The 21056-nt window shown below is 42.9% G+C and overlaps 1 protein-coding gene across 1 annotated transcript in view; it reads left to right on the forward strand.

The window, feature by feature from the left end:
- The window catches only part of SHROOM3 (shroom family member 3), a 278644-nt gene that overhangs the window by 212860 nt on the left and 44728 nt on the right, over positions 1 to 21056 (forward strand). Inside the window, 1 exon segment of the mRNA XM_028505677.2 lies at positions 12468 to 12599. Coding sequence (XP_028361478.1) covers positions 12468 to 12599 — 132 coding nt within the window.

Genomic DNA, 21056 nt, shown 5'->3' on the forward strand with positions numbered 1-21056 from the left:
TACTAAAGAATTATGTTCTTCCTGAGATAAGGCAACAAATTGTTCTCTAAATATCTTTTAGCCCTATAAATGTGTCCCTACGCCCTTAGGTGATGCGACTGTTGTAGAAGGGGTTCAACACCTTTGGTGCCTTATAATGTGTGGGGTCCTGGCTTTTCCACTTTCTTTATGACCTTGAGCTACTTATTTAAATTACCTGGGCCTCAGTTTCCATTTCTGTGAAAGGGAGACAGTACTGCATAGGCTTGTTACGAGGATTAAATTTGGTAGGTGAAAATGCTTTGTAAATTGTAAAGACCAACACAGATGCCAAATTTGTAATCATTTTAAATGGCGCTTTGAGAATGCCATGCTCAGGACATGGATTTTGTCAGCTCCACTTTGGTATTATATGTGTCCACGGGTCCAGAATTCCCCTGGAAGGATAAGGTAGTGTTGGGGTGAGTAGAAATATACAGGATTAAAAAAACAATCAAAATAAACCCCTCTAGACTATATTACACTAATCCTGAAGTAACAAAGGAAAGGAAGTATGATGGGGATAAGTGAAAATTTAGTCCAGGGAACTATAATCACACGTACCATGAAGAGTATATTGTAACCTCAATTACTTTTCCACCAATGGGCTGCGTTTTGGTACCTTGCCCTCCATTTAAACTGTGCTTCCAAAGAATAAAGCAAAGCTGGAGGAAAGCTTGGGAGACAGAAAGAGTCCTGCTTTGGGTGATAGCAAAGGTTGGAAACATTTAGGTATGAGATCTGGAGGCATTTAAATAGCATGGAATATCTATTATCCACCCTAAAAAGCAGAACGAATCTTGCATATTGTAGACACAAATGCAGTTGGCACGAGCTGTTTAAAAAATGCATGTGAGCTTCCTTCTAAAACCCTATAATCCTCTTGGGCAAAGTAAGGATTAGGCCTCCTTCACAACAAGGGGAGGGGGTGACTTCATTTTTGCTAAGATTCCTTAGCTGATGCCAAATTTAGCAAGGGACCTATTTTCTCCCAATGAATGACAGCCTCCCTTTACATTTTTAATGTCCACCCCTCCTCTCTAGACAGGTCTAGGGCAGGAGCAACGTATTTGCAAGTAGATGGGAGAGAGAAACACTGGCTCCCTATGAAGTCTCTCTGCAAGTAGATGAGAGAGACTACACTGTGCACCCCCACCCCCAGGGACTCTCCAGAGTCAGAGTCCCTCTACTTCTTCCTGCCTGCGGGAGAGAAGGGGTCTCTCACCCTGGAGCCCAAGGTGAGGAGACTTCAGGGGCTCAAAACACCTGGGCCCAAGCTCATTATGTGTTTTTTATTATTAAATTTATTGAGGTAGCATTGGTTGGTATCATTATACAAATTTCAGGTGCACGACACAATTCAAAATCTGTGTACTCGATTGTGTACTCACCATCCCAAGTCTTGTGTCCTTCTGTTACCACATACTTGACCCCTGTGTTTTTAAACCTGCCTTGCAGATACACTCACTGACTGCCATCCCTGCCCTGTGCCTGAGGCTCTGGGTGAGAGGAGGGCTCTAGAAAGACTGCCTCAGACTAATTCTATCACCTTGCACTTGAGGAGCCATTTCTTTCACGCCAGGTGCTGGGTCCCCGTGCTAGTCTGTTCCTAAGAGGCCTAGGCAATGCCCCAAATGTCCTGTTCTTACATGCAAAGTAACCTCCACTTCAGAGTTCAATATTTATATCCTCCCCCAAATGCTTTGGACATTTGTAGCTTCCCTTTTTAAGGAATAAACGAGGCCATCATGACACCGCCATCTTGTCACACCCTTTAGGTGACTTCCCTATTCATCTCTCTCAGATGGGCCACTTGGATTGAATGAAAATAGCTCCTGTCTTACAGTGGTTATCCCAGGCCAGGCTTAGCGGGTCCTGTAGCAGTGCCACCAGGCAGATCACACTCTGTCCCCTTTTTACAGATGAGGTCCTGAGGCTCAGAGAGATTAGTGGCCAGGGACTGGCAAAGCTCAAACTGATGCCCAGGTCACTGACTTTAAATCCTGTGTGTCTCCAGTGACTCTGGAAGTCAGAAGTCATGTTTAATTCCACGCAGATTCCAACTTGGAGCCTGCATGTAGAAAGTATTCATCATTTGTGGATGGAGGTACTCAGAGATGTTTTCTCACTTGGCTTTGTCATATATGCCCCTTTTCACCTTGGTCCATAGACTGTTAAAAGTGAAGGAACCCTAAGGTCATCCATACCAACCTCAGGCAGGTCTCCCGGCTGTGGGCCCAGTACTGTCTACCTCTACAATAGTGCATGCATATATGGCCATTTTTTGTGTCTGCTAACCATGCAAACTCCTTTGTCCTAATATTTTGTGGAAATAAGGAAGTATTCCCAAATTTGCCTGTGCAACTTCCACCATGATGCAGCTTGTTCCCTTTTCTCTCTCACTCCTCTCACAAGTACATCCTTTCCATGTGCCCTCCTAGAGGTCACTACTGGTACTACACCATGCAGTGTGGTCTGGGAGAGAGGCATGTCAGGGAAAGTTGGGCTGGGACAGATTCTATTTGGCTCCAGCCTTACCCCTCTATTGGTGTCCCATGATTCAGGATGTCCAGATTGTTGCACATGCTCTTTGCTGTCTCAGTTACAGGTCTGGGCTTCAGTTGCATTATATTCTGTGCACCTCCTCCCCACCTGTCCAAGTGGACCAACACTACACTGATCTGGTCCAGGCAGAGCATCAGCAATACACAGTCACTTGGGAAGAGAGCAATCCTCATCCAGATGAGATAGGATAGACAGCTGCAGGAAGCCTGCCAGGAAGCTGTCTAATGTCCACTCAGAGCATATTTTCGTTAAACATATGCTTATGAGGCATCTTCTCTTGTGAGAGGGCACCACATCAAAGTGCACACCATACTTGGACAAAGAAGAAAAGAGAAACTCAGTAAGATCAGGACTACAGTTGACTATTGAACAGAGTGGAGGTTAGGAGCACTAGATTTCATTTTTGACTCTCCCAGAACCTAACTACCAATAGTCGACTGTTACCTAGAAACTTTACCAACAACAATCGATTAATACATTTTGTATGTTACATATATTATATTCTGTATTCTCATAATAAAGTAAACTAAAGAAAATGTAATTAAGAAAATTGTAAGAAAGAGAAAATACATTCATCAAAAAAATCTGCATGTAAGTCCAGTTCAAACCTGTGTTGTTGAAGGGTCAACTTTATTGAACGGTTGTTAGGAGCACAGGCTTTACTACCACCAGATCTGGGTCAAATTCTTGTTGCACTAGAGTTGGAGCAATTACCTCTGCTTCTGAATCTCGGCTTCCTCATTTGTAAATTAGGGGTGTAATAGCATAAAAGTACTTACCTTAGAGATTGGTGTGAAGATTACAATAAACTGTGGAGGTCAGAATTTGCCTTATGGAGTGCTCCGTCCTGGCTCAGAAGATAATTCCGTAAGATAATTACAACTTCTGGGCCTGCTGCTGTGATGCCTGCTGCCTGTGAGGCGTGTGATTGGAGGGGAATGAATACATGGTGGTACCTCAGTACTCATCGGCTTCAGAACTCATCAAACCTGGTACTCATCACATTTTGACAAGAAAAAATGTTTCAGCACTTGGCGCTTGCTTGCCACTCAATCACACTTGCTAGAACTTGTGTGAAGCATGACACTGCCCTGCACCAGAAAATGCTTCATCAATTGTGGCTTGCTTGCCACTCATTGGAACAAATTAAGGTCGAGTGCTGAGGTACTGCTGTATATACAATGTAAGAAAGTAGATGGAAAGGAGAAGGAGGTATGCTGAGTGGACTAACTCTTGTCTCGTGTACTTTATTTCCCTAGCATTTATCAGGATTTGTAATTTTTGTACTGTGATTTTGCATGTGCTCCCCATTAATTTATCATTAGATAGAGGGAGGGATTATGTCTATTTCGCCACTATTACAAGCCCAATGTCTAATCCATTGTATGGTCCATGATTGGCTATTAAAGATTGTGGATTGAGTGAGCGGATGATTGGGCTGGGTATAGAAGTGGGCATGAGTTTGAGCATGAAACATACCCTGTATCATTTCAACAGTGTGACCAGTGTTAAGAAGTTCTGAGTCAAGAGCAGGAAAGCAGTCTGGATGGCAGGGATAAGGTTGGGGAGCCCTTCAAAAGCTAGCCTCATCATTTCTCTAGATCTAGGGATGACTGAAAGTTGGGCTAGGGACAGAGAGGAGTCCCTTCTGAATTTCAGTAACTCCTCTTTCTTTGGAATAAGCTTTCCCTTTAAAGAAGCTTTTAGTATTAAATGTTTGCCACCTGTATCAATGGACTTTCAAGATTATAGAATCCAAAGGCAGTATAACATGAGAGATAGAGTGTGGAAGTTAAAGTCAGGGACCATGGCCTCATGCGCCAGCCATGTAACCTATACTTTCCGATCTCGAGCAAGTAACTGACCCTATGTGAGACTGTCTGCGTCTGCTAACGGGGAATAAATAACACCTGCTCCACTTGCCCTTTAGGATTATTATGAGGGCCAAATGCAACAATGTACAAAAGGTGCTTTCAAAGGTGTAATAATAAAGTAAGGAGCTGTAATGGTTCACTGCAGAGGTTTGTATGGTTCTTTGGGAACACGAGAGAGAGAGAGAGAGAGAGAGAGGGAGGGAGAGAGAGGGAGAGAGGGAGAGAGAGAGAGAGAGAGAGAGAGAGAGAGAGAGAGAGAGAGAGAGGGTGAGGGAAGAAAGGCAGAGCCTGGGTTTCCTCAGGAAGCCTTTGTTTCCCTCTACTGCTACCACTTTCCCCCAGATCCTGCTTCCTTTCCAATGAGTGTTTTCAGTGGTTGTGGAAGCTCCCAAAGTAAATCCTGCCACAGCATGATGTCTTTTCACTGCCCCGATTGGCTCCCAGGATAGGTACATTTACTTCCATTTCCCACCCGGATTTTCCTTAAAAAATATGGAGAAATCAGACTCTTATAGTCATTCTAGTTAGGAAAAAATAGGGGTAATTTACTTCTGATTATCAAAACAATAACTATTAATTGTAAACAATTTGTAAGATATAAAAAAGAGAAGAAAAATATCATCCATAATCTTATTACCCAGTAATAACATTTTGGTGTATTTGCTGGTCTTGTGTTTTCATGTATACCCTTTTGTCTCATACTAGTAGCAAAAGAGGGATGTAGAAGAAATGACAGGCATGCATGGCTTGGCATTTGGCTGGTGACTAAGAAGAAAGTACTCAGTTCTCCTTGGAGGCATTTAATCAGGAGGGAGTGGAAAAGGGGCAGCCTTTGGCCATACTTTTTCAACTTGTATTTCATTTCCCTCTCTTTATCTCTAAAATCAGGATCGTCACTTTCTCAGATGATAAGAAAATTAACTGAATAGCTTTTAAAGCACAGTATCGGGTGCATACTATGGTCAATAAATGTCAGTTTCTGTTCTGTTGGTAAGAAGTTACCATTTATTGCCAGGCACCGTTCCAAGTCCTCCACCTCTGTCAGTTCATTTAAGCCTCACAAGTACCCTTTGATGCAGGTGCTGTTGTCCTGTCTTAGAAAGAAACTGAGGCACCAGAGGTTAAGCGATCTGCCCGAGACCAAACACCTACTGGGTGAGAGAGCCTAAACAGGAGCCTGCCACCATTGGAGGCTCCAGATGTCAGTGGAGAGCACCGTACCCCTCCAGTGGTGGAGTTACCATCACTTTAGCTACAAGCCCTCTCCTGAGGGCCCTTGGTTTCCTTGTGCACTTGCCTTGGGCTCTCTGATACAGACTTCAGTGGGTGGGGGGACTGAAGTCAAAAGTATGTCTGAAGCAGATCAATAAAAGATGTGGCCTGTTGCCCTGGCCACATGGCTCATTTGGTTGGAGCATCATCCTATACATCAAAAGATTTGGGTTCAATTGCTGGTCAGGGAACATACCTAGGTATAGGTTCAGGCCCTGGTCTGGGTGCATATAGGAGGCAACAATGATTGCTGTTTCTCTCTCACATCAATGTTTCTTTCTCTCTTCCTCTCCCTCTTTCTTCCCTCACCTCCCTCGCCCCTCCCCCTCTCTCTAAAATCAATAAACATATTCTTGGGTGAGCATAAAAAACAAGGATTTGGCTTTTGTCCTACCCACCCTTTTCCAGTCTTTGTGTAAGGTTGACACAGAGGTCATTGGCTAAGATCTGGCGATAGTTAAGCTTATGATTTCAGAAAGAATTGGAAGTATACTGAATGCCAGTGGTGTAAATATTACATGTGGATTCACTGGGGTCATTTCAAAGGAAATTAAGTGAGACAAAGCAGCAGCAAGGGGAGCAGGAGGTACACATGGACATGAGTCTGAGACACAGAGTGGAGACATAGACATACACCAGACCAGGGTGGGTGAAAAGTCGGGAGAGGTTTCGTTATGCCTGAGATGGAAAGCACCAGATAAGACACAGGCCTGAGGGAATACAAAACAAGTGTTCTAGATGGTCAGTAATGATTTGAAAAGAAAAAAAAAATGAGAGTAATGAAGGGACAATGACTCAGAGGTTAAATCTTAATATACAGGTACCAAAAGGTCAGTATCAGAAACAAGGGGTTTTTAAAGAAAGGGCAGTTTATTACGAATATGAAACCTTTGATAGATGCTCCACCATCAGAAAATGAAGAACAGCTATGTTAGGCCAAGAACAAAGGTCTGTCCCAGCAGCGTCAGTTCCTGAAGTCTTCCCCCGGACACCCAAGAAGCTGGGAGAGCAGGCCTTCTGCACGTCCAGGAGACTGAAGGGACAGGTGCTGGGGAGCCCTTGGTGATGACACCAGAGGTCTGCTAACAGGACAGAAAGATGACAGTAAGTCAGGCTTCATGCATGATGGGCATGGAGTGAGATAAAAAAGGAAAAAAAGGAACACAGGAAACCAAGAACACGTCTTTTAATAAGGCAAATTATGAAGACGAGTACAAAGATACACCCAGCATAAATCCAAAGGAATTTCTCCAAGAGGCTCTGAGGACAGACGCAGCCCCCTGGGAATGCACATCTGTCTGCTTAATCTCAAAAGGCATTCTGGCTGCTTTGAAACAGAAGGCAGCAAGACTGTGCCAAGTTGTGCCAGCTCCTGGTCCAAGTCCCCCAGCCCTGGTCATCTGTACTCCAGGAAAGCCAGCTGCTAAAGGGATGGGCCAACAGTTGGGGCCAAATTCTGTTTTCACAAAGAAGTTGACTCATAAGCTGTACGGAAAGTGACTAAAAGAAAAGTGATTTCTACCTTCCCCAAAACATGAATGTAAACAATTTAATGCTTTTAACAGTTTAAAGGCACGGAGCTCCACTTTGGATGCATTACACAGTTATTCCCTCGACGATCTCCTGCAATTCAATCAACAAATCTGTATTGTGTACCTACCATAAGCCACTCATTGTGCTGGGTCCTGGGTGTGGAACAGTTTGAAAAAACAGGATTGAAGAAAAGCCAGCCATGAGCCCTGACCTCACTGAGCTTCCTGTCTGGCAGAGGAAGCAGACCATGGTCAAGTGCACAGTTACACAGAGCTGTAAGTGCAGTGAAGGAAAAGACCAGATGCGGAGATGAAGACTATTCACAGTGGATGTGGCAGTCTCTGATATGATGTTTGACCTGGGACCAAGGCCGAGGATGATCCAACCAAGTGAAGAATTGAGAGGAAGACTATTCCAGGCAGAGGGAACAGCATGTGTAAAAGTGAAGAGCTTGGAGGGGTTGGGAAGTTCAGGGTGGAGTGAGAGGGGCAATATTTACTGGTGGGTGGGCAGGAGCCAGTTCAATCCAGTGTCTTTAGGCCAACCTAAAGAACTTGGATCTTACCCACCACAGTGTAGGCAGGAGCGATGGTTGGGCTTTATTAGAGAATGACATAATCCATTTACATTTTTAAAAGCTTGTGCTGTCTCCTGTGTATATGCTGAATTAGAGGACGGAGTGGAAGTGGCCACTTAGGAAGCTGTTCCCTACTGGACAAAACAAAACAGAAAGGAAGAAATCACTGATTCTATGAGATAAACCAAGCACTTGCCTAAGGTTGTAACTGTCTGTGCCCAGTAGGCGTGATTCCTGCCCCTTTCCACCACCCAAGGACAAAATAAAACTGTTTAAGTGCAGTAGAACTCGGAAAGCCCAGCTCTTAAGTCTTTCACTCGGCTCCCCTAGTCCTTCCCTGAGTTTCATGGTGTTCAGGAGAGCAAGAGGAATAGAATGATCTGGAACTTTTTTTCCTTGTGTTAGCTGAAACTTAATTCAGAAAACAGTTAACAATACTGTTAAAATACCAAATAGTAAAGCACAAGTTACAAATATTGGGGCCAGGAAGAGGAGAAAATATGAATGTACTTATCACAGGAAGCAGAAACATGTAGGTGGTTGAGCTAGATTTTTTGTTTCTTAACTATTTGGGGGTAGAAAGATGATATTCGGATTATGGATCACAATATTTTTTTTTTATCCTCTGCTAACCCTTCTCAGGTCAGCTGTGACTCCTGTTTCATCCTTCCTAGTTTGAGATATCAAAACAGCAGAACATCAAGAAACAATATCAAAAAAGCCCCTCAAAATGTCTCATTAGTTTTGTCAGCAAGTTAATTTGTGGATTAAAAAGAGATAGTAGGGAAGAAAGGTTACAAATCTGTTGAACATTTACCAGTATGCCATTTATTGGGCAACTCTCTGTGCCAGGCACCATGCCAGCCTGGTTTGCCCTTCTGAGTTTGCAGTAGAGCCCAGCAAACAGGCTGTCAGAGGCTGGTGTGAATTGCACTTTGATTGCCCATGTGCCACTCTCCTAGCATGGAGGGGGGAACCTCATACAGACCTGTACCCAGAGAAAATGGTGTCCAAACTGAAACCTGAAGGACAATGTGGATAAGCCAGGAAAGAGTGGTGCCTTTCGGGAATCTGGAAGTAGTCCCATAAGGTGAAGGTTTATTTCTGTACATTTTACTTTGAAGCTGTTCCATTGATCCCAGGGTTTCTACAATGTATCTTTTGGTATGTTTAAGTAAAACACTGTAGCCTTTGAGTATCTTTTAAGTAAAAATAGACTCATCGTGTTAAATTAACAGCTCCATCATCACTATTCTTTACCCATTATGCCCAAATCTCGGGTAGTAATTCCAAGGCCTATAGAATTTGTGACATCAACTGAAAAAAAAAAAAACTGAAAAGACGAAACTGGAAGGAAGAAGAGTGGGGTGGCTGTCAGTGAGGTTCATCCCAAATAAGTATGATTCCATGTGTAGTCTGAGCCATAATATACAAACTCTCCACCTGTCAGTTTGTTCATCTGGAAAATGGGGCTAAAAAGGTTAGTTCTTCCAGAAAAGGTACAAGAATAACTCCTGACATATGGGAAAGCAGACACCTCCTTTTATAGGAAAGACCTGGAATAATCTGCTGTAGTCATTCCGGCACCATTTCCTGATGAGATTATAGCACGTGGCAGCCTGGGTTGATTCTAGCCTGTGGAGAGGCAGGTAGAACAGCAACCTCAGATGGGTAGGAAAACATGTGATTTTGGAGACAGCCCAAGTTCAATATGCAGACACAGTAATTGGCAAGGGGAGACAAGGGCAAAGTGAGGGTTCTGGTGGGGGGGGGTCTCTGGGACAGTAAGCTTCCCACCACTTAGTCCAGGACTATTTTCCACCGAGATTCACTGTGGGATTTATTTTCACTGGAACATATGGATTTTAACATGTTTATTTGTTTTCCAGATTATTCCAGAAAAAGGTTAAGGCAGAAAAAGTACCCTCTGGGTGCTGGTGACTCTTCCCACACACTCTATAGCCCCACGATTTTTAACCATTTTCATCTCATGGTTCACATAAACTAATTACTAAAATTCTGTGGCCAACCAAAAAATATGTTTTCTGCCCATCTGACAAAAAAATAGGTATAATTTTGATTCGTTCACACCAGTGGCTATTGTGCTGGCTGGTCATTTTTTTATCTGACAACCTAAGGGAAAAGAGGTCAGTGCCCCTGACTAAACAGAAGCAGTCAGGTACTGCATGTTTTAAAACTTCTTGCAGCATACTAGTTGAAAATCTCTGCTCCAGGCTGTTCCAGTTGGTGTAGTGCATTTAGACAGCCCACTCAGGAGCCCCCAGAGCCAGCCCAGCTGTGGTGGAGGGAGGGGAAGGTTAGCAGGGAGGGTGTGTGTGACTTAGCCTGGGGACTGCAGGCAGCAACAAGCAATATGACTTCCACAAACGCTCTGCTAACCTCAGCTGGTCCCCTGGACGTGCAGGTGACAGGACACAGGTGGCCACGGAGAGCAGTACTTGAGTGCTGGTCTCCACTTCCCTCGGGGTGAAATGAATCATATGCTGAAAATCCTTGAAAAGATAAGACGATTTCATGTTCCTCATGCTTCCATCTCTCTCCCATTTGCCTGCTCTTCCTGCCAGCCCTTCACTGTGACTGTGTACAGTGTGGGCAAGGAAAGAGAAAGGGCTCGGCTATTGTGTGGAAAGGACAGGGCCAACAGTTGTGGTTTAGGGCAAAAATGAGGAAGTTATTAAATGCCACAAAGGTTTTGTGAGTGCTCAGGCCTGGTCTTGTTTTCCTCCAGCAGACGTTGGGGTCTAGAGGAGAGCTGGAAAGGAACGCTTAGTGTCAGAAGGACGATAACAGTGGAAGGTCTTGGGTGTGCTCTTTGCATTCCTGTAATCTTTACGTTCACGCACATGATGGCGGGATGCCTCTGAATCTCCTTTCTGCCACAGCTTGAGCCAGATGGCCATTGGGGTTGGTGCTTCTGAGGGTTCTATGAGGAATCCTAAGTAAAGACCACGAGATGAATTCTGCAAAAAGGCTTTGGACAAGTTAACTCTTCAGCCAAGGCTCTTCTTGCTGTTATTTCCAGCATAAATTAAAGCCTTTTTACATAACATCTTAGTTGAAAGGAGCTCTAAAATGAGATACTGTTGTAGACAGTGTACAAACCATGTATAGCCAGTATGCTAGACAACTAATTAATTAATTGACACTGTCTGAAAACTTTATAGCAAATCTGCAAGATAGGTATACGAGTGGCTAATTTGCTGAGTGCTGAATATGTGCCAGGCTTTATTCTAAGGGCTTTACCTGGATCATTTGAAGCTTCTCAACAATCTTTTACACCCATTTCAGAGATGAGACAACTGAGGCACAAAGAGGACAAAGTCACGGACCTGGTTGGTGGGTAGAGCCAGGACTGTAGCTCAGACAGGCTGACTGACCCCAGAGCCAGACTCCTGACCATAGTGCACTCTGCCTCTTAACTGCATGTTGCACATGAGGAGTCTGAGGCTCGGAGTGCTCTTGCCCAATGTCATTCAGTTCATAAGTGAAAGAACCTCAACCAGGTCGTCAGACTTCAAGTTAGGTATATAATGAAACTATACAAAGCCAGGCATTCTAAATTTGGTGAGAAAAGTAATAGACAGTAGGAGGTGGTAGTGCTTAAATATAATCAAGGTAAAGATGACACTTTAGCCTAGAAATGGAAACTCCCTGGTCATCTCCTTCTGTATCCTGAAATGACAATAAATCAGTACCATTCAGTAATCCCCGCTCCCTTAGCAAGGCCTGTGCAGAGGAGAAACAGCATGTGTTTGCACCTTCTCAGATTCCTGCAAGTGAGGGGCAACCAGTCAGCTCTTAAGAGGCTTAGAGAGATCTGCACATTGAAAGCACTGTTGGCACCCCAGCAAAGTGGAATGTGGCAAACCCATCTCAGAGCCCGGTGCAGGGGGCCGTCAGGGCATTGGGAAATTCCACAGCCAAGACTCTCCTAAGGAGAAGAAATATGCCTGTTTCCATGGCAGGATGCATTGGCCACATGGGGCTTGACATTTTCTTCCAACTCCCTGGGAGTGTGGAGGAAACGAGTTATGGGGATGGAATTAGGGACTTGGGTGGGAGGGTGGATTTAAGTGGACACACGGAAGGCTTGCCTGCAGCGTGGTGGAATCCAAACAATCTGAAATAGCTGGCGCTCAAGAGCTGGCATGTGCTCTGAGCTGCCACCCACTGACCAGAGCAAGGGCTGCTCCGCTGGCTGAGCACTGTCCTCAGAAGTGAGGCCACGGGCACTTGGTCTCAGGGAGCCACCTTGTCCAACAGTTTGCTTCAGCGAGTCCTGTTTTTCAATTACCCAAAGATGCTGAATTATAGGGGAGTTCAGCCTCATAACAGTGTGTCTATCTTCCCCCTTGTTTGGAAAATCTGATATTCTAAGATTGAAAGTACATTTCATTGCTTTGCAGAAACGTAGATAGGAAAGGATGAGGACCCTCAGTAGTGGAGTTGCTTTCTTTTGGGCAGAGAACTTAAGTGAGTGCAGGCTGAGAATGTTGCTCTGACTCCAGGGTTAATTTTCAGGCATGTTTCTTGGTAGATTCATTTGTGCCCCTGTCCACGAACACCATCATGTTCAACTTCCTGTTTTCCTTTTTCCTTTTTGCCAGGGATGCCTGTGCAGACCCGGGCCCTGCAGATACTGACACCTCTGACTCCTTCAGCTCAGAGCACCGCACCTCTGACCCCCAGCACAGGAAAGCAGCGTGGTCAGGAGGAGCTAAGCTTCGGCTGAAGCACAGGTAGGAGGTGTGGAGGTCTGTACCAAGTGGTTCAGGGAACGGACTTGGCTGCTGGAAGAGGGAACTGGGGGCGAGGCTGGTGAAGATAAGGCTAGTGAGAGAGGGAAGGAGGGGCCAGACAAGGGGGCCAGAAGCTCAGAGTTCTGAAGGGTAACATCTTAATGGCAGTTTTCAAATTTAAGTTCTGAAGAACCCAGAAGTTCCTGGGAGATAATCTGGCAGTCCCTCAAATTATTTGATTCAACTTTCTTTTTAAAAATATATCCATAACTGTTTCTAAAACTATAATTTAAAAACACCCAAAGTAACATGCCAATGTCTTATACTTTGGAAATGACAGATGTGTCAAATTGTGCGGCAAGATTAATTCATCTTTGAGCTGATACTCATTTAAAATTTTCTTGCCTCTAGTTGAAGAATGTCCTGAGATTACTAAATTAGCCTAATAAAAATTTACAGCTACTTATCTGTGCTTCTCTGTGCTAGATGGTATGCCAAGACTTTGCATATCACATCACATTCTCACACCAGCTCTGGGAGATTTGTACCAGGACTCTACTAGCAGGTGGTGGATTCAAATTCAGCCAGTTCGACCAAGCTCATAGCCACTATACTCTATGGCCTCAACAGTCAGCATTGCAGAACCTACTTCAAAGGAAATCCATGGAGATTCAATGAGATAAGATATTCAAAGCACTTATAACACAGCCCACTCACAAGAAATGAGAACTTAATGGTAGATACTGGGTTGGCCAGAAAGTCCACTTAGTTTTTTCTGTAAAATACAATACAAGGCATGTTTTCATTTCTCCAATGACTTTGTTGATTTGGATATTTTGAGTATGTTGACTATTCCCCATGTGGTATAACATTGATTATTCTCAGTTAATGTCTGGATTTGATCACTATCAACTTCAACTGGTCTCCCCGACTATGGAGCACTGCCCAGCGAGAAATCTCCAGCATGAAACTTCATAAACCACTTTGGACACATTCGATCAGTCATAGCACCTTCTCCGTACAGCACACGTCTCTTTGTGTTTCAGCTGTGCTTTTAACCTTTCTTGAAATAATAAAGCATAATATGCCCCCAAATTTACATATTTTCTTCCATCGATACCAAAATTCACCAATTTGGTAAGTTTTTTTTTAAACTTATGGCATGCTGACATGACAGCTGTTACAATACAATCTAACAAAATTGTTTCAAATGAAGTTAAAGGCAGCAAAGTGCTACTATACTAGAGCCATCATACAGAAAAAAACGAACGAACTTTTTGGCCAGCCCAGTAAAGTACATATTTGGTGGTGGTGCAATGCTGTGGTTATTGTCCCATCACCATTCTTACTGCTGTCATGGAAGTCTGTGCTCAGCATGAAGGGCAGTGTGACATAGTGAGTTAGATGTGGCCTGTGGCATCAGACAACCTGGAGGTCACAGCCCTCATGGTTTCCTGTTTGTAAAAATGAGTTTGATGACCAAACACTGGGTTACTGAAAGGACCGAAGGTGCTAGCACACACGAAGCACTTGTGGCGGTGCCCAGCACATCATAGGCACTCAACAAGTGTTGCTGTTGATACCGATTTCCCTGACTGCAGTTGGGGGATTCCTTCATGTGGACATGGGAATTTGCATTACAAACATCATAAATGTCGTGTTTAATCGTCATGGTTTCTTAGTCTCCTCTAACCTATTACCTCCTTAGTCTTTGCTTGCCTTTCACGACCTTGACACTTTTGAAGGGTGTGAGCCAGTTATCTTGCAGGATGCCTTGTTTGGGTTTGGCTGATACTGTCCCATGATTAGATTGAGGTTATGCATTTTTGGCAAGAATACCACAGGAGTGATATGTCCTTGCAGGGATTACCCAATGTTGATGTTTTATTGCTGGTGATATTAACCTTGACTACTTGGTTAAGGTAAAGCCTGCCAGGTTTCTCCATTATAAAAATTACTTTTTGTCTCTTTGTGGTTTATAAATATCTTTGGAGACATAACTTTGAGGCTATGCAAATATCCTGTTTCTCTTCACCCTTTCTCCCACATGTAGTGTCCACCAGCAGATATTGTCTGCCACAATTACTACTGTAACACTGTAAACATGATTCTGGGTTTCCTGCTACATTTATTCAATGGAATTCTTCTCTAAGGAAGAGCTGTCTCTTACCCCACTCATTTGATTATTCAACTGTTTAGATCAGTAAGGATTCCTTCATGTATCAGTCATATTTTGTGGATCATAATCCAATACTACAGTTTCTTACTTTAGTGCTCACATTGCTCCAGATCTGTTCACGGGGAGCTCTGTTGAGCTGGCTTTGGTCTAAACCCTGGTTTGAAACTTGGAAAGGGGTGAGATGCTGATATCTAGTTCTTCCATGTACAGAGAGCAAACACGATGGGCTTATCATCTTCCTAGGAGTTTAATGAGTGTTTGGTGGGGGGGGGAGGTTAGTGGGCACTGAGCAAGTCTGGTTTGTCATGGAAACCTAGTGATCTTGGATTTAAAAGTGCTTGGGTCACCTCATGAGCCAATTTCTAGTCCAATGGGCCATAGGTGTACATAGCTCCCTTTTCATGAAGAGATATCCAGGAAGGATTTCTCACTTAAAAGAGCAAAAGGAAAAGCCTCCTTCCCACAGGTGTATACAGGGACCAGCCAAACAACTGAGTTCAAGACAGACTCTTAGTAGCCCAGGGCTTACTGTTCTCACAACATCCAGACTCATTCATCCTTTCCTGCTTGGTTCCCCAATTCTCTTGGGAACCAAGAGAATCTAACCACATCTAACTTGGTTGGAACCCTATTATCTAACTAAACTTGGCAGAAATGTCTCCCTAAAAAAAAATCTGTGAAGCCTTAGGCTAGGGTAGTTCAATGAGTTGGTGAAGGAACAAAATGTTCTTGCTTAAAAACTCCAGACTTTCCGAGCCAGTGCTTTCCTCCATGAACATCTCATTCCTTCCCCACCTTCCACCACGGGTCACCACCGTCCTTCTAACAATGATCTCATCTAATTACTAAGCATTTACCCATATATGGTGATGTGTTTTGTGCTCTGTAAAGTAAATAAAGATGGGTAGGAGAAAGCTCAGGGCTTGACTCCTAATTAATTCATTTGCAGTTGAGCAGCAAGGTTGGTTAGTTCAGCTGGCACTTCGCACTTTCCCTTGGCAATGAGTTCTGTCCCTGTGATGCTGACGCAGTGTTCTCAGGACAGTGTGCTTTAGGAGGCTTTGGTGGATGTTGACAGAGAACCGACCCCTGCTTCATCGCCTCCCAAACTGTGGGCAGCTTAAAGCAATTAACACACTTTGCAGACAGTGGCATTTTGCATGTGAAGGAGGGTGTGGGTGTAGCGGGGAAGATCATTCAAGGAAACTTCCTGATTTCAGTTTGGTTTATTTTTATCAGCAGGTGATTTTCCTTGCTTTCCCTCCTTTTCCCTGCCCACAGGATAGCATTCTGGCATTTCTAAGCTGCATGCTGTTATCCCTTGGATGCTGGTGCTTCTCAGGAAAAATTACTGGGAAGAGAGTCACTTTCTCTCTTCCCTTTTCTAGAGCAGGAATTGAACTTTAATTGGCCAGTTGACAGAGGTGACTGGGAATCAGAGTCCCTCCCACCTGCACTAGGCTTAGCAAGTTCAGGGTGGTTCAGGCTGTCTGCCTGGAGGCACATGGAGTGGTCTGGAAGGCTCTGCAACCCTGGGAGGAACAGAAAGAGCAGTAGCAGGAGTAATGGCTTTTTACCCCACTCCTGGCTGTGACATTCAGTTGGCCAGGGGATTGTTATCTAGGATGTTTCTGTTTACCACAAGGTAAGTCCACTGTTATGTTAGAATGAGGTTTAGAATCTTTCACTGCAAGATTCTCAACTGACAAGCCTTTCACAGGTGTCTGTTGGATGTTGTGCTATGTCTGTTCACAAGGAAAAAAACCAACCACATGTGAAGTTTAAGCCCATTTCTCTAAATTGTCATGAACATTGTTATTTGAGTACCTCATGTAAGTCAGTATACTAGCAGTACCTCTGGGAGGGAGTTTCCAGTCATCCTCCCTGCCAGGTGCTGTCCTGTCGCAGTATTTTTTATGATGTGCGTATTTAGATTGGCTTCTTAGCTCATGCAGATAAGCAACCGCTTTGTGTTGTGTACTCCATGGTTTCGCTTCCCCCCTTCCCTGGGGAATTTCAGAGCATTTCCTCCTGTTTCTCACAGGGAAAGCCTCCTTACCCTAGGTAGGAACAGCCAAGTTCCCTGTTCTCATTGACAACATTTGTATAAAGAAACGGAACCTGTGAATATATTCTCAATTATAAAGGAAAGGTACAGTCTTCTCATGTAACTTCGTGTTTACGTGAAATGTGTTGATTGAGATTGCATCATCAAATGGAGTTTTACATCATTTAATTCTATTACAACTAAAGGTTTAAATATTTGCTTATCTTTTCCTTTATTCACAGTAATTTGAGTTCAGCTCTTATCCTTATATTGATTCAAAATTTTTGTTTGGAGTTATGCTTAAGGCCAATGCTTGCTTCTAAGGATGCTTTTACTTAAAAGAAAATATAATATGGAAAAACAGGTGGATATAATGGTCATAGTAATGTTGTAGATCTGAAGGTGACTGGAATATTTATTTTATTATTATACCTTATAAAGGGTAAAAAAACATGAACTGCTTATATTATAAAACATATATAGAAAGAAGGATCACAGGGCTGGTTTTTTGAGTTTTATTTGGCATTCTTTCATTTGAAAGTAAGAGAGCACATTCTTCTGAATTTTATTATTTTCTGCCCAACAGTGTCAGGGTATACGTGACTATTGGTGGAGGTTAAATTTCCTGTTGTAAATTTGATCTGGACATATTCATATGCGGAAACCAATGAGTTAGAGCAAAGTGTTCTGAAAGTTTTCAGCTTCTCTGCCTTAACAACCTTCATTATTCTTTCAGGTTCCAATACTACTTGAAAGCTTTATTTTTAATGAATAGCTCTTTTCCAATATGATTTTAAAATATAGATTCTTTAGATCATTGTTTAAGAGTTTTGTCTGAAATTAATGCTTTCTGTCCTTTCCTTTGTTGTTGCCTTTATTTTTTTTATTTGTGGCCTCTTCCTCTAAATGAAGAAAAAGTAAAATAGAGAAGAGAAAAAACATATAATGCATCAAATTTACTCAAAAAGAGAATTGAGTTTCTTTAGAATTGGAGGTTCAGGGGCATTTATTTGTTTTGTTTAATGGAGTGGTGTTTAGGGGGGAGAATCACTACATAAAGGGTAGCCTGCTGTCTCACAAAGAAAAAAAAAAGACCCTTTTGTCTTAGCGAGTAATTTATACTTTGATGTTTTATAAAAATTAATTAGCTTGATTTCAGAATATCTTGGCTGGTATCCGGACTTCTTTAAACCCTCAGAGGACAAATGCTGAGGATGTATCCATCAAGGAGGCGTGTTCCCAGCTGCAGTGCTGGGCGCCCTGCCCTGCTGCCCCTCAGCCCCGCCACTCACTGAGTGCCAGGGGAGATGCACACACACGGCCCACTGGGCCCCGCCAAGCTGCTCCCAGCGTGTCTGACGGGGGTCCTCTGGGAGCGCCCCAGGCAACTTTTCCTTAAGAAAATGAAAGGCAGTGATTCAGGGGCACACGATATTTCTAGTTCTCTGCAATATCTGACCTTTTCGAGGTCTGTGAGATTTGTGGCTATCTGTGGGAGGGACTTTCCCTGTCAAAGCTCTAGCTGCATGTTCAACAGCACAGAGAAGCAGCAGAGAAAACTCTAAAATCAGAGTGTCAGTATCTGAAGAAATCAGTAAAAGCCAGTCCCTCTTTTCTCCAACAAATAAAATGCCTGGTTCCACATTGAGAGCTAAGAAGACAAAGTTATTGACAGAGTTTATGCTATTCATGTATGCTATGCTATTCCGTTGTAATTGAGTTTGAAAGTCAGGGAAAGACAAAGCTGAATGCTGTTATAGATCAAAGATGTTACGGTGTTTGTATCAACTTCTGCCATGAGTTGTGTGCACATGTCGAAGTGTGCAAAGGAGGCAAGAGTGTTCCTCTGTGTCAGAGTTGAGGGGAGGGGGGTTGAAAGGGGAATACTGAGAAAAAAGAACATTTCGACACCATCAACGTCTGGTGACTAAGTGCAAGATACCCACCCCTGTTGCTGGTCCTTCTCTTTTATGGCAGTAGTTTTGTGTGGTTATCAATGAAATTTAATCTTTAAAAAATGTTTCAAAATGGAGGATGGTGAGGAGATAAATAGTGAAAGAATATTGGGACAGGTATGGAGGAATGGGGTAAAGTATCAGAATAGAAAAGGTGGTTTCTTTTTTTCTTTACCTTTTGTGCAAATTTTAGATGTTAGAGTCTTAGGCCTGTTAGCAGACTTCACTCTTACTTGTGATTCCATTGTCAAAGTCCAAAGTCCCTAGGGCATATTATCCGGATGTGACATTTAAAAAGAGCTCTTTCCAGAAAGGGCTGGGTGTTGCTATGGGGTTATATTACCTAATGCATACTTTTCTACCCACTGAGCCACTTTTTAAAGACACAGCTGTTATTGAGGCAATTATAAAAGCCTTGAAAAAGTTTGTCTGTTAGGTTTTTCTTGGAATCCCAAAAGTCTGAGGTATAGCCTCAGACATCATAGAAACTAGAGGTTAGGGATGCTGTAAACAGCTAAAGGATTTGTCAAACACAACGCCTCTGCCAACTGTGTGTTAAGAGACAATGACCACCTTTTTATTTTTATTTTGGAAGATGATAGGCTTTTTCAACTCTTTTTTTAAAAAATTTATTTATCTTTTTCAACTCTTTAAGTGAACAATGCTATGAGTGCAGCTCAGTGTAACTTGACTTGGTCATAGTTTTCAATTGTTGTATATTACTGTCATCAGTAGTTAGGGCCTATTATTTTCCTGTCAACAGGAAATGCTGAAATGCATTCTTGCTCGAATATGAATCATCTACTCTCCTATACTAACGGAGATATAATTATAATCCCACCCAAATTACTTTTAAAATGACATTTAATTGTCAATATTGAGTTTGTTTCCCCTTTAAAGTGTGAAAGGGGCAATTTAGCAATAATTATCAAAATTGCGAGTTCATTTTACTTTGAGCCAGCAATTCCACTCCTGGGAGTGCCTGCAGATATGTCAGCATAAATAGAAGACAGGGTATGGACATGGTTATTCGCTGAAGCATTATTTGTAATAGCAAAAGACTGGAAATCAAAAAGCATCTGCAAAAGGGGTCTGCTTGAGTGAACATGATATACACACACAGTAGAAGGCTGGGGGACAGCTAACGGGACAGAAAGATATGAGGAAGCTCTGTAAGTACTGAGATAAATGGTCTCTAGTATGTATTGTTACGTTGAAAAAACAAGGGCAGAACATCACACTCAGTTCTTTTTGTGAAAGGGGTGAAATAGATTTTATGTTCATATTTGCTTGTATTTGCATAAGAAAAAAACTGGAGAAGATACATAGGAAACGAACCACAGTGGTTAGCTCTAGGGAGCTGGGGACATTGGGGGAAGGGCTAGGAAATGCTCAATGGCTTTGATCTTTTTTTTAAGTATGTGTATTAAACCAATCAAAATAATACCAGAAGTAAATATGGCCAAAAATATTAAGATTTGAGACATTTTGGTGATCACAGAGATGTTCTTTATATTAATCTGAATACATTTATATATACTTGAAATATTTGATCATTTTAAAAGTGGATGAGGAAACAAGGGGAAAATAGTAGCAACACTCAAAATGATCCTTAAGAAACAGAATTTACCGAATATATTGACCACTGTGTTTTCTTTCTTTGGGGGGGAGGGGTTAGACCAAAATCTTGTTAGGGTGGACTTTGCCTTCTGTTACAGCACTGTGCACTAAGTCAACAATGGATGGGTAGGTAGGTGGTGGGTTCGTAAGGGCATTAAGAAATGCGATGTTCTGTTTGGTAGTGCTGATAGTTGAGTTTATTATGTATTCCTACACATTCGACTCATGCCCAGGCGATAACTGGCATGGTTTAATAATGTTAGCACTCCCAGAAGAGCCCAAAGTCTCGGGCATAACAACTCATCAAAGAATAGCATCAACAAAAAAATTAATTCTAACTCTTAGAATTAGAGTTTTATTCTCTGAGTTGTGGTTGTCCCTTTCTTCATTTATCCACAGCATATTAATCCTTCGTGGTCACTAAAATCCCACTATACTACCGAGCCTTTTGGCTGGCTCCAGACCCCATTCTTGATCACCCGCAGCACCTGAGCTTCTCGGTGCCTGGCTCCTAAATGCCTCCATCGCCTGCATGGCCCACTATCATCTGATGGCTTATCCTGTGTCTGCTCTTCACTCAAGGATTCACAAGCCTTTGGCCACTGTCCTGCTTCTTGAAAACCCCAAATTCATTCCCGCCTCAAGGCTTTTGCATT

The sequence above is a fragment of the Phyllostomus discolor genome, chromosome 1, assembly GCF_004126475.2.
Source record: "Phyllostomus discolor isolate MPI-MPIP mPhyDis1 chromosome 1, mPhyDis1.pri.v3, whole genome shotgun sequence".
Classification (NCBI taxonomy): Eukaryota; Metazoa; Chordata; class Mammalia; order Chiroptera; family Phyllostomidae; genus Phyllostomus; species Phyllostomus discolor.